The sequence below is a fragment of the Ptychodera flava genome, chromosome 1, assembly GCF_041260155.1.
Source record: "Ptychodera flava strain L36383 chromosome 1, AS_Pfla_20210202, whole genome shotgun sequence".
Lineage (NCBI taxonomy): Eukaryota > Metazoa > Hemichordata > Enteropneusta > Ptychoderidae > Ptychodera > Ptychodera flava.
In genome coordinates this window covers 58,913,954-58,929,062 of record NC_091928.1, presented here as the reverse complement: position 1 = coordinate 58,929,062, position 15,109 = coordinate 58,913,954, and the positions used below count along the sequence as shown (strand labels likewise).

The 15,109-nt window shown below is 35.6% G+C and overlaps 1 protein-coding gene across 1 annotated transcript; it reads right to left on the bottom strand.

The window, feature by feature from the left end:
- Nucleotides 1-30: 30 nt before the first annotated feature.
- On the bottom strand, nt 31-4,477 carry LOC139142003 (uncharacterized; the record flags this gene model as incomplete). Its single annotated transcript, XM_070711786.1, is given in 2 exon segments — nt 31-99; nt 3,529-4,477. Coding segments are annotated over 2 exon segments (898 nt in total), but the record flags the coding sequence as incomplete, so codon positions are not given.
- Between the last annotated feature and the right edge of the window lie 10,632 nt (nt 4,478-15,109).

Here is a 15,109-nt window from a genome sequence, read left to right as displayed (position 1 = left end):
GTTTACTTTTAGGTATTGCTGTACTACCATCAGATTTCTCTTTCCGTCCAAAGATACGCTTGGAGATCTTGCTGAAAATACCACCAGAGTCTTTCTTCTCTGTGAATGGATAAGAAATACCTACATCAACAGTAAGTTCTGTACTATGATTCTGAACACACAAAACTGATATTTATGAATGGGCTGAGAGTGAGTTGGGGAATTTCTTTTTCCAGTTAGTGTTAGACAGAACCCCCCCCCCCCCCCCAAGTGTAAGAAGTCTGGTCTGAGACCGTTGGTTTGTTGGAATATTTTCTTGTGTCTCTTTTATGCTTGCAAAAGCTACAGTCAAATACAGTAGTGCAATTTATTGTAAAAAAATTGGTATCAATGAACTCCTTTGATTGATATTGACACTCATCCACATCAACTGTTGTACTTAACATGTAACATAAAAGTAAATTCTAACAGCTGTATCTTTATAATGTTACAAGCATAAACAGAGTTATGAGACTAATATTCTTGATCCAACAATTCTGTCAGGGGGATAACTCAGAAAACCTCTTGAATGTCATAACAAATTGCAGTCCAAACTAACTGCAATTGTGGATGAATGATCTTTTTCTCCTTCAATGATACTTTGCCAACTATTGTCTATTCTCTGATCTTCAATAAATATAGCTTATTTCAGTTCCTCCATTGTACAAAATGTGTAGGCATTTATTGGAAATTTTTATAAAAATTTTCAGTTTCAGAATTTCAATATTATAAAATGACAACCAGTTGGCTAACTTAATAATGATATTTTTCATTGTGCATTTTCACTGGCTATCATAACACAATATCCAATGACATCTTTGTAAACTTCTGTACACTTAATTTTTTTAAATTAATCAATGCGATGAATACACATACAAGCATTCCATACTCTGAGTATTTGCATAAGGGCTTGCAATGTATTCTGCGGCCATCCCTGCTACAGCACCTTTTGAAAGCTGGGACAGCCAAAGACACCTCAAGCCTTACTGCATTAAATTCAGAGCAATAACCCTGAGTATAGATCACTTGCAGTCTTACAATGGGGTTTTGATAATATATAATAATAGTTAGAACTGACAGGGTTTTCAGTAGAAATTTGCCCAGGCGGAGAAATGTAAATTATAGGTGGAGAAGGAAGCCGAGGTTGGGGTGGGGACGTCGTGTCGCGGCGGCGGCAGCATAACATTGGCAAGGTATTTTGAACAGCAATTTATCCAGTTTTGTTGAATCTGTATTTTAACACAAAAACTGTTTGTGGTTTTTGTGTTAAGTAGAAACAATGTACCATCTTACTCATATCATTTGTTTTGTTTGTCCTTTCTTCACTGTGTCACTGTCTGATGACATTTTCCATGAGAACACAAACAGTTACAGAGATGGTCAGTGACCTAAGTTATCATCCTATGTGTTGATATTACAGTGTACTAGAATCAACAGGGAAGCAACAGTAACTTTTGTTGTATTCAATAAAGAGTACTACAACTACTGGCAGATATTCCATGAATTTGGCGAAAAACTTTTTGTGATTAATGCCAAACTGAATGTAGTATCGAATTTACATTTCAATTAAAAGAATATGTTGTTCATATTAAAACATGTCACACTAAAATTATACAGGAGTCATTAGAAAATCCCAGGTAAGTAGTTCCTTTTCTCTTTCAGTTTAAAAGGGACAAAGTCAGTTTTTGACTTTTTTTGATATCAAGAATACAGGGAATACTTGCATAATAATTACACTCAGTATGCACAATGATGTCAATGCAGAAACTCAAAGTGATGAAAAGTGTGAGATACAACCCCTTTATTTACCAATTCAATGAAACAAAAAAGTTAGCTGCTCTAGCAGTAAAACAACTTGACGTACAGCCTCAGGATTGGCATTGGAGTTTGTTTTTTATTTTTCACCTGCAGTTCACAAAAGGCCTCTAAAAAGTTTGTGAATACACATTTCAGTTGATGCAACAAAATGACAATAGAAAAGTGTTTGCAGTATCAGTAACAACTATAATGGGCTTCCTACCTCTATGACTGACCTTTTAAGTGCAGTACACTGAAACTTGTGAAAGAAAAATATTGTCTCTTTTTTCCATAAGCATATGCTGTGTCAAAGAAAATACACAAGTCCTGAAAAATATTGTGTTGCTTTCTTTTCCCCCAGCAGTCACGCACTAGTACATGTATCAATAGCAAAAAAGAAAAACATTGCATCACCACCAAAACAAATGAGGGGAAGTCTCCAGCTGGCTGTGATGTATCTAATGAACTACGTGAATAATATTTACATAAATTATAAATTTGCCTACCGTCTGCAAATGCTACAAAATTGGATATTTTTTACCGAGAAAATTAACAGAGTTCACGCGGGGCAAAACACGTTATTTATTACTAGATTCAAAACTTAGTCGATAAAATTGAGACACTTTTTCCAGCATTGAAAGGTTTCATGATCGGGCCATTTACCTACAAATGTACATGAAAGCATGGATCGCGTGCTAAATTTAGAGCAGGCGGCAGATACGGTAGAGCGTGCCCATTCCACTTTCCTTTGAGTTGAAATCACAAGAAATATACGTGAAAAGCCATCCCTGAGACATACAATATTTCTCAAAATTTTGTACACCGCCAAATTACCATTTTCGGGGGTAAAATATCAAATTGCAACCACAACCGCGAGTTCATAACTGATCACTCTCAGGATTTTAGCATTTTAACGTAGATGGTTGATCACGTAAAGTCGCAATTCTACTTTCTAGAACAGTGCTATAAACAAATCCCTTGCTCTGGCGTCATAGTCGCGTACGCGTACTTAGCGCACGTAATACAACATGTTGGCGATGCATGACTTTGATTTCGCTCTCTGAAGAACACCTCACCAAAATACTAAAAAAATTATATTGATACATTCATTGGACGGCTGCACTCGGCTCATTACCACATCAAAACGTGATCGCTGACAGCTACACGCTATTGTTTTGACTCGTAGCAGAATATTAATGAGGTCAGGGAAATATACCCAATGATATTGCCGCTTACAGAGGACAGGCGTACTTTCACCCAATGATATAAGATATTAGAACAGTACACTGACCTAGTCTGACCTCGCATAAAAAGACGTATGTATACATAGCCCAAGTTGTACACTATGCGTACGGAGCCTGGCCTACTATACGTGTGCACGTTCGTCCGTTTTTGGCTCGTTTGTCGCGCCAAGCCCAAACGTCGTGTACTTTTGTCACTCAGTCGATGGTCATAATTTGTGAAGTATTAACCAAAGTTTGTGCCATTTTATAATATTTTCCCCCAAATTACAGCCGGCGAAAGTGCTGTCACAGACGTACAATTTCGCCGGCTGCCGGCTTCTAATGAAAACACTGACTGAAAGCACATGCCATGTTTTGTAATCTGAAGTTCACTGGCTATCATAATACAATTGCTTCACTTTCATAGTCTAATCGATGGATATTACTTATCCATGGCAATAAAAATACAAAAACGTGTTACTCTTCTTACGCTCTTTTCCCATGGTAACTAGTCCTTCTTCATGGAAACTCCTTTCAACAAGATGAGGTTCAGGTGAAATTGTTGTGTCTTTTCTGATACCCTCTCCAGGCGTCTTTGGTTGTGTGGCTGTGTCCATCTCACTTCCCTCCCTGCCAGTCATCTCAGGTTGTGTTGGTGTGGCTGTCTCCATCTCATTTCCCTCCCTGTCAGTCATCTCAGGTTGTGTTGGTGTGGCTGTCTCCATCTCACTTCCATCCCTGCCAGTCATTTCAGGTTGTGTTGATGTGGCTGTCTCCATCTCACTTCCCTCCCTGCCAGTCATCTCAGGTTGTGTTGGTGTGGCTGTCTCCATCTCACTTCCATCCCTGACAGTCATCTCAGGTTGTGTTGGTGTGGCTGTCTCCATCTCACTTCCCTCCCTGCCAGTCATCTCAGGTTGTGATGATGTGGCTGTCTCCATCTCACTTCCCTCCCTGCCAGTCATCTCAGGTTGTGTTGGTGTGGCTGTCTCCATCTCACTTCTATCCCTGCCAGTCATCTCAGGTTGTGTTGGTGTGGCTGTCTCCATCTCACTTCCCTCCCTGACAGTCATCTCAGGTTGTGTTGGTGTGGCTGTCTCCATCTCACTTCCCTCCCTGCCAGTCATCTCAGGTTGTGTTGGTGTGGCTGTCTCCATCTCACTTCCCTCCCTGCCAGTCATCTCAGGTTGTGTTGGTGTGGCTGTCTCCATCTCACTTCCCTCCCTGCCAGTCATCTCAGGTTGTGTTGGTGTGGCTGTCTCCATCTCACTTCCATCCCTGACAGTCATCTCAGGTTGTGTTGGTGTGGCTGTCTCCATCTCACTTCCCTCCCTGACAGTTATACTTTAACTATAACTCAAGCATTTCTTATTGAAAATTGATGAAATTTTTTGTGGATATTGCTGACGAAATGTTCAATGGTTTATAATTTTTATAAATGAAAAATATTATTTAGAATGCTGTTTACAAGGTAAACAAATAACAATACCTGTAAACAATCAAATGATACCTGTGACATTGATCACTGTATGCATTATGTATTGTGAACATCAACAGAAATATGATTATCATATTCCATCATATATTACTTTGCATACCGGTATATGAAAAAAGTTATTTAGATTTATGTTTACAAGGTAAACAAATAAACAACAATACATTTAAACAATCAAATGATACCTGTGACATTTTAGAACTTTATTTAAATTTAACAAAATAGTTTTTTATATTTTAATTTGAACTTCGGAATTTTTTTTTAGATTTTTTTTTGTTTGATTACTACTTTTATTAAATGATTATGAAATATGTCTGATTAATGTAGATTTTAAGTTTAACAATTACAGAGAACTTTTCCAAAAAGGAAAAAAAAATTCGTTCTCAACCCTTTTTCTATGCCGTAAAACAGCAACACGCATTTATAGAATGAATAACTGCATTAAACTGGATGCAAAATTACGCTGCCCCGGAAATACCATAGACCCTCGAAGTCAGCGGTCCGAAATACAAACCAGTATAAAAACCAACTTTTCCAAAGTCAATGAGGAAAAGTCAATGAGGAAAGAACAAATTAATAATCTACGGCCTTTTTCTTCAGAGAGAACCAAAATAGTCCCCTTCTCGGGAACTAAAGAACGAAACTAAAATTTCAGTATAGTTCAGTATGGTATCGGCAAAGTGCGGTGCACGTGCGTATGCCTACACTGCAGTGCTGGCTGAACTTCTCAGTGTCTATCGAAAAATATCACCCGGAAATCAAACTACTTCGAACAAGATAACGTTTGAAAGGGTAAAGTATAGAAATATATCTCTAGATCCTTGCGTTTAATAAGAAATCAGACAAATCTAGCTGCAAAATCGTGAACGTCGGAACTCAGCTTAGACCTCCTAACACAGAACATGCGGCGAAGCGCTGATTACTTGTGATTACTTCCTGATTACTTCCTGGGAGTGCCCGGATGTAAAGTTGGGGTGAAACCATACTCGCTAAAAAGGACCTTAAGCATCATTTTTCGCATCGTCAGACTTGTAATTATTGCAGAATTACAATTAATATTTATCATAAAATTAATTTTTGGGCCGAACGTTTAAGGAAATCAAGATTTTCTTTCAAAAAAACACAAACAAAACACAAAGTTTGATCATTGATTGAGTTTTCCTCGGCCGATTTTAACGTTCGCCCCCTCAAAATGAAGCCCATGATCTCGTCTTTCGTACCACCCCTAAAAAATAGTGATGCGATCGGAATAAGTCATGCGGAGAGCCTATCAAAGAGGTATATATTCGATCTCTTTCGCGGGACATTTGGGATCACGGCACAACGCTCATAATGGACGCCAAAATCGCCGGTACGCGTGAGTTTGTAGTCGTGCTGCTTTGCCATTTATCGTAGTACAAAAGTGAAAATTTCCCAAAATGAAGTTAAAATAATAATCTTCAACACTACAGTTTCATTTTCTCTGATTATTTGGTCTATTTAAGAATTAACACGAAAGTTCGGACTAGACCTGCATCGAACGCGTACGTTCAACACGAATGTCATGTGACCTAAAATCCCTATTACTATCAAGATACATGTAATGAAGCAGCTCACCAGTTTAACCAAGTATATTCACAATATGGCTTGCCATATTACTGGGTAATTTGTAGAATAGGAGTCCAAAGTCCAGGCAGTTCTCAGCTGTTAGCATGACATGTTATTTTGTCTACAAAAATCCAATCTTTCCATCCATTCCAGACATACTGTCTGTCAACCCAGCAATTACAATTAAACTTGTCCTTCAGATCCACTACAAGATAGAAATAAAGTGCCATTTCTATAACATCAGTATATATGTTGTTGCAATTCAAAAATGGCTGTAGCTGTTGACTTAACTAACTATTCATATCAGTATCTATGTTGTTGGTAATTTCAAACATTAACACCATTGTACTGTTGTGATTTATGAAAGAGGTCACTCATGACTATTTGTGGGCCAGAGGAGTCAACTCATACCGACTGAGTTGGACATATATCTGTGTATTTCTATATCAGTTGCAGGTATCCCGTAGGCAGATACATGTATAACAAACGTTGACCAGTAGAACCTTCAGGTGGTATTGTTCTAAAGTCTTCCTTACATTATACCACTCCAGGTCATGTGACTTATTGTTCTTGCCATCCATTTATCCCTGAAAACACGACTGACACCTATTGTTCTTATGCAAAAAAAGTAATCAGTCATACTTTTATTCATATGTAAATAAGTAATCACCACACTTTAATGAAAGAAAATCATTATCATATCAATAAAGTGTAGTGATTACTTATTTAAATATGAAAAGAAGTATGACTGATTACTAATGTGCAAGAGAACAATAGGTCAAGTCGAGATGTCTAAAGCATTCACACACATTCAATAACAAAATGAAGACAATTTGTTCAACTGATATGTTATAGCATCACATTTTATAATTCAATTTTAACTTTCTTTGGACCATGCTCAATGTAAGCAACATGATTTGTTGATGAAGACTGTCCATCTTTAGATTTTGCGTCTCCTTGGGTTGGACCAATCTTGTCTGTTTTGTTACATTGTTTTGTCGTAACTTGAGAACTGGTTTACTTACAGATTCCTCTGATTTAGCACTAGATGGAGGTGGTAGTAATATATTCGAAACATGCTTTTGTTGTGCAGTAGACAACATTTGAGGTGCCTAAACCGTCATCTGATATGTGACCTGTTTGCTCTTTGATAAGCTGCTCATCGAATCTCTGATGGTACAGAGATGTTGCCGCATTCACCTGAAATTATCAAACACAAGACATATGTGACAAATATCATGGAAATAAGTACAGCATTTTTGTAACGTTTGTGGAATAGTCGAAAGAAATTCTGTGATACTGCCGCACACATAACAAATTGTTATGGTCAATGAATTTAATTTTATAACTTTACAGAATTCGTTTTGTGTATAAATATTTTAGTAAAAGAATAAATACCTTGCCAGAATATCCAGTGTGCTGGCAGTCTGGCCAAGCCATCTTGCACATTTGCTTTGTGTAAAGACGTGTATTTCTTGGCAGGAGAACTTGATTATCCCTTGGCAAGGGTCATCGATAGTACAATCCCGTCCGGTGTTATCATCGCCAAGTACTTTTTTATAAGTTGAAGTACACATCGTGGATTTTATGCGCTCCGTAGTAGCGGCTGCTCTTATAGGGCAGTTTGCCCGTGTAAAATCCACTTTGGTTGTTTTTACATGGCCGTCCATGGAACTCTAGGAAGTCTCTTGGGTCATCAGATCAGACAAGTTGACAAGGTCCATCTTGACCAGTCGAAAACACTAAAATGGTATTGGAAGCCTGATGCATCCATGATGCAATCACATGCATCTACAGATTGAATTCCTCCTCGCTAGCCAATAGCCAACAAGATAGAGTAAGGAAGCCATTTTATTTAACCAATTAGATTAAAATAGCTTCCTTCTACACAGGTGCATTATACCACTCTAGCCCTTATTCAAATGCAGATTTGCAGTCGACCAGAGCCCTTGTCCTAGTTGTCTGGATAGGTCATTCTCCCAAACTAGATGCCAGGTGCATAATGACCTCTGTGAACCTTTCGACGTACAATGGGTCACTCCATTCCATTGTGGGTATTCAAATCAAAAGTAGACGATTTATTGACAGTAATTTTCAAATTTTAGAGAAGATTGGCCTGTTTTTCGTGATATAAGTCGTTAATCGCACCTCGTAGGTGAGCTGTTACAGTTGTAATCACCACACTTATGGTCAGGAACTTGTAAACATCACGAGGCCTTCGGCCTCGTGATGTTTACAAGTTCCTGACCATAAGTGTGGTGATTACAACTGTAACAGCACACCTACTCGTGCAATTAACTATACATACATTGGTTGATATTGTCCATCATTGTCTGGCTTCTAGTAGACTTTGTCAACTTGGCACTAAACTGCTTCTCTAAAATGTTTTGTTTTGGTCTACCAGTTACTCATGATGATTGTATTTAGAGTAGTTTAAATGGTGAGAAAAATTGCATTTGGCAATTTTGTGGACAAATTTTCATATTTTAAGTCAAACCGCTTCTCTTATATTGCATGTTTGACAGCTTTCAAATTCAACATGTATCTTTGCAGGAATGGCCCTATTATAATATTTATTTAGTTTTATGCAAGTTATTACCATTACTTTGTAGACATAGATTTTTGACTTTTTTCTCAAATTATCTCTTCTCTCTGCACAGATGAAATGTGCTTTTGAAATTGTCTTGATATATCATCTCTTACTTTTGATCAAATAATGATTAAAATTTCATTTTCAAATTTTGGAGCTGATTTTTAGTATGTATCTGAGAAATAACTTTTCTGTCACGGTCTTATAGCTTTCAAATTTGATATTTAGCTTCTAAGGATTGTTGTTCTTAAGTATCTTAAATTATCTTTAGATTGCATATGTAAAGTTTGGAGAAATTCTGTCTTGGCTTTTTTGTGTAATTTTCTTCATATATTTTTCTCGCACTGTCCTTTTGCAATTTTAATATTTGGTGGATATTTGCTAGGGATAACCTTATTTATTGTCTTCGAATTGCAATCATAAAATTCATTGTCTCAGGTTTTATGTACAGTTACGTCTCTGTTTACACTGCTTCAACAAGTCTAACTTAAAATTGGCAATGTACAGAAAGTGATCAGTGTAATCCAAGACATCCCATAGTACTCCAGGTCTGATGGTAGATACATTTACAACAGATGTCAACTCATGCTGACTGTAACTAGTATAATTAATTGTAATCATGGCCTAAATGTCATATCAATTGTGATTGCCATTCTTATTCTGTATTTTTAGCTACAAAATTGCATCATGATAAAAGTTGTCAAGTCAGACTTCACTGAAGTCATATAGTAAGGTTTTATGAATCAAAAACGTAACTTTGTGTGGTAATTTTCATGAAACATAATCTGAACTCTGTCAGTTCACAATATTACTGATTGAAAAATAAAGTTTTATTTAAAAGATTCCATTGATCCAGGCATTGGACAAAACTTATTTAGGTCAGTGATATCATCTGCAGGTATTTAAAGACAATGCACTCATCAAAAGTGTATATTAAATACAAGTAAATACATGAATTATAATTATCATGCGGAAATAAAATGAAAAAAAATATATGCGACAATAGTGCATATTAAACATAGTTCTGTATAAAACAGAACTGTACACAAATAACTGACGCTAACATTCCATTCAGAACTGTACACATATGTCACTGTTATACTAAGCTGTCAAAACTGTGATTTGCTGCACTGAAAGCCAAACCACGGAACTGTTGCTTTACAAAAATACTAAAGCAACATTGCTGTGCATTTATTCCCACGTCCATTCCTATGTTGTTTTCATGTTTTTTGCAAGTTCTTCCTAGTTGAAGAAGAAAAAAAAATTGAGGAAAAGAAAACATTTCACCGCATCATTTTTGCAATTTGTCTAGGATGAGAAACAAACTTTTTATTTTGCTTGGCCTCACTGAAAATGTTGATTTACCATCCATTACAGCGTAGATATATGGTACATTTAAACTATCAAAGCTGCTATTGGAAAAATACTCTCAATGATACAGGCTCCATTGTTCATTACAACGAATGGATGTTGATACAAAGTATATCTCTGTCTCATACTGGTCAGCATTTTTTATAGAACGTTGAGTTCCACAAGGAGTTTGGCTATGAATATCTGTTTTTGGACGTAATCAATCTAACTGGTCAAAATTTAGAACATGCAAAATTTAAACACCCTAGCTTAACCAACATTTGAAAGCCACAAAAAATTATTTCTGAAAAGAAATTTGCCAATTTTTCAGCAGTAACTGGTAAAGTTTGCCAGCCAAACAAAAGTGATAGTTTAAACTTAACTGTATTCATAAAATTAGTTCAAAAATTTTTCATGCAAATGTTATTGGTACATAGGAGTTCTAAAGCAGTGCAGTGTAGATCTTGGCAAGACATTGACAAATTTACCAGTTATTCACTATTCTGAAAACTAAAATTAACTATAATTGTCAGCGTCTCAAAATTGAGTATTAAACACCTTAAATTATGCACCTGCACATGCAATTTCAATGCAATTAGGTAATTAGGTGACAGGTTTAGGAGAAGGAAATATTTGACTCAAAAGGCTGAACGAGAAAAATCGCTAAACTAGAATGTTCAAGGTTTTGCTGTAAACTTGATGAATCTACAGATATAATTCTGTAAAAGAAATCTCAATTTTATCTAAACTTCAACAATCCCTTTTATATGTAACAGTCAATATTTTTCCACTAGCTAGCTCACAAAAAAACTTCAATAGCCAATGTGTGAGAACTTCAACACTACTTGAGGTCAGAATACTTCAGTATCCAAAGTAACAAAATGACAAGTGCAGATGTAGTGAACTTTGGTCAATTAGTTGTCCAGAAGAGTTACAGTTGTGTCAAATTAACATAGCATGTTGGCATTGTTGCATAGATTGTTTTTACATACCGGATGCCTGGAAATCTTACATTGATGGAACTCATTGCCTTCACAATTTCTGACTTTATTTTGAAGCAGTGATCCAGCCACACAAATCTGGTGTACTAGCTAGTACCATGGTTTGTTACTTGACAATAGGTCAAAGGTCATTGAAATTACTGTACATCTCAAAATGAAGGTTCCTGAATTTATGAAAGTTTACTCAAAAATCACATTAATATCAATCATATTAGAAATCTAGATATTTTAATCAATGTTACACTAGAGTTAATATTAATGTTGTTCATAACCATCAAGTAGAAATACAAGTACTAGTAACTTCTGAGAGCAAGCAGAATTCTTTACTGTAGACATGTGTATAGGTGGTACGTAAGATAAGATAGATTTATTGAAACACTTACGTTTTGTTGAATACTTGTTCAAGGATTGTGACACACCAAAATGAGCCCTTAAGTGATTCAAAGTTGTACACGGTCTGCAAGACTAGCTTCACATTTAGGAGAACTTACAGTGCAATTAATTTAGGTCTTTTTCCGGGGTCAAAAGAATGTCACATGATTGACCTCTGTACCACATCCAAGTCACATGGTGCAAGCAGCCATTATCACAGTTCACTTGAGGACAATGAATATTCACAATGTAGGTTGTGACTGGAATTGTTAATGAGGTTTACCAACAGATGTAAAGTTGTAACGTTAATACATACTCAACTATATCACTCTTAAAGTAATTCACAGAGAATTAATTTGGAGCTTATAATGTTTTTTGAGTGTCAAAAAAGGGGCTTTAAAAGTGAAACACTGAAGAGATCTAACATTTCTTTGATAAAGTTTAAACATTGCTACAATCTCTTTTTAATTGTGACCTGTGCAACAGACTGATTGCAATTCAATGAAGTTTTCTAATCAGCTCAAAGGGTGGATAAAGACATAATAAATTTTTAGAAAAAAAATTGCTTCTTGAAATTTCTCCTAATGTGTTTGATTTTTGCAATTTGTATCATACGCTGGAACACAAAGAAGTATGTGAAGCGGAGAGGTCTACAGCACTTATAACCTCTTCAGAATTTTGCCACAGACTAATAATGAAATCAAACAGATGATATTTATCTTGTTTGTATCAAAACGTACATAGCCATAACATATTTTCATGTTGGTACTGTCTTTGTGTGCTTTGTATTGTGAGATTGATTTAGTTAAACATTGAAACAAGAATAATTAGAAGGTATTTTTAAAACCACTAGAAAATATAATGAAAGAACAGATATCACATTTTTACTGCATCACAGAATGTCATCTGTGTAGCATAAGAAGCAAACTGAGGCAGAAGTGGATGTTATAGGGATGATCCAAAATCCCCTAATAGTTACAAATCAAACATGATAGAATTTTCAAATAACAAAGGAAAGTGATGTCTACAAAGGCAAATTGGGATGGTCGGTTTGCTCAGGAAGTTCAATGTTTAAGGTGGAATGTGCTCAGGAGATATTTGAACTCTTAGACTTTTATGATACTTTTTTATCCTGTCCTTTTGGGCATTGTGAAGCTCAGGATTAAAGAGAATGTTTGATGGATTATCGGTAATTAATTGCCTCAATAGGGTGAACACAGGGTCGGCGGCCAATTTGAAATTCAAATGTCAGTAAAAATTTGTTGTTAATTCAATTTTGCACTGACAGTTGATTTTTTATTTGCAATTTCAGAAAGGAAAAATTTAAAAGCAGAAGTTTAAGTCTTTCAATTGAGATACCTTAAGACACACACTGATGTAAGAAAATAGTGTAGAATGTTATTCATTCATTTTTAGAAAAGTTGAACTGTACTGATATTTTGTTAATTTTCAAATGAAAGGCTTGAACTGCTTGCTAGACTTACCAGCAGTTGATTAAACAGACTTTGAAAGGGATAGAGGATTTGCATTGTTGAAATTCCAAATATTTCACTTATTTTAAACTTTCAGAACAAGAGCAGTGAACACTTTTAGAAATATTTACAAAGTTATTAGAATCTGGATTTAATTTACTGATAAATAATCCAGTACATGAGAGCACAATAACATTGTAGAAATTACTTATGGACAAGGAAATGCATACAATCAATGATTGCTTTTAATTTCAAGAATTTTCTCAATACAATACTTTGTTTATAATTTGTAATTCCAGGAATTAGAGCTGGCCATTCTACTAATGATATGAGAGCAGCCATCGTAGATTGCGGTCACAACCAATCATGCATCAACAAATTGTAAACCAACAAAATCACCGTGTCTTTATAACATCAAGAATGATCAGTATGAATAATATAAAATTATTGATAATTATTCTGGTAAGTCACTCACCAAACTTTGAGTATAACCTCACTGTAGATCATTTCAGCTTTCTATCATTACTAAAGACTATTTCACTTTCTCAAATGTCAGAGTCAAGAGATCCCTGGAGTAATGCCTTCATAAATATTTTGATGATCATGTTATTTGTGATGTAAAGCCTAAATGATGTTTACCAGAATGAAAGACAATGCTTTTACAGACTCTGGTAAAAAAATGATCAGTGTCAAAAGGTCGGGACACATTAAAAATCTATACATAAATTTTTCAATATTTGTTCAATTATTGTCTTGAAAACAAGAACTTTTTTTTCTTCTGCCACTTAAAGTGTACCAAAATGTTGTAAAACTTGACATCACATTGTATCGTGTACAAGATGAAACTTTTGTTTTGACAAATGAATTTCTAATCATACAATGAATTGAATGTTCAGCATCAACACATGGGGCATAGCACACATACAAGCTGTGTTGACAATTTCAACACAGTATTTCAATGTGATTTCAAATTGGGAGTAGAACGATGAAACTGTGGTTTAGAGATGTAATGAACATACCTTTTGTCTTTATTAATTGATGGGGAATCAGTACAATTAACAGTCTGACTAAAATCAAGAAATTGATCCATTGGTAATTACCATCATCTCTGTATTAATAATGTATATGATAGTTTATGTGAAATTTATGAAAAAACATGGCTGAGAAACATTTATAATGATACAAGAAGTTGAATTTGAAAGTTACTTGCTAGATATAAGATCTTTTACCTATAGGAGGTGGCTAACAAAACTAAGAATTTCAGATCACAACCTACAAATAGAACTGGGTAGAGGGTCAATTCCAAAAGTTCCTGCAAATGAAAGATTCTGCAAGTTTTGTAAGTCTTTAGTTGAGGATGAATTTCACTTTGGTATAGAATGTTCAAAATACAGAACTTATCGAGATAACGGTAGTCTATTTTCATCCACTAGTTTGTATAATCCAGGCTTTCTTGATTTGAATGACAGAGAAAAGTTCATGTATATCTTTACTCACAAAGATAAACTACTACCACTTGCCAAATTTATTTCTTGTACTTTAGTTCCTCCCCCAGCAGCAGCTTCATCCAGTGTTTGCTGAGTTTTGTAATTTTTGCCTTACCGCACTCCTTGAGTGTGTTGTTGAGCAATAAAGTAAAGTAAAGTGTATTCATCTTAATGTTCAGAAACAGAGTCCTTTGTTTTCATCTATTCTCTTTTTCCAGACATTTTGAAAACATTCCATAAAGACTTGATGAACACCAAGGTCCAGCTGTGTTGCTATGGTTTCCACCTGATGATCCCAGAACAGACCCAAAACTACATGGTTGAGCCTGGTCACCCTGTCACACAGTCAGGTCACTGGTCAATCTTACAACATTGTAACTAGAGCTATCACAGATGTCAGAGTCAGTGATGTACACCATTCATGCACTGTAAAACTGCATGTGGGACGGCTGTACGGACAGCGCGTTAGCAAGTTGGCAATGTTTTTGGAGCAATTACAGTGATTTATACACAGATTTGAGCGGAGATATGTAGTAATAAAGAAATCAGTCAGACGGTTTGGAGTTGAAATCTTTATTTGAAATACCACAGTCAAAATAACTAAAATAACTTGTAGTAATAAAGAAAGCAGTCAGACGGTTTGGAGTTGAACTCTTTATTTGAAATATCACAGTCAAAATTAATAAAATCAAATAAAGTAAACCAAGGCACAAAAAT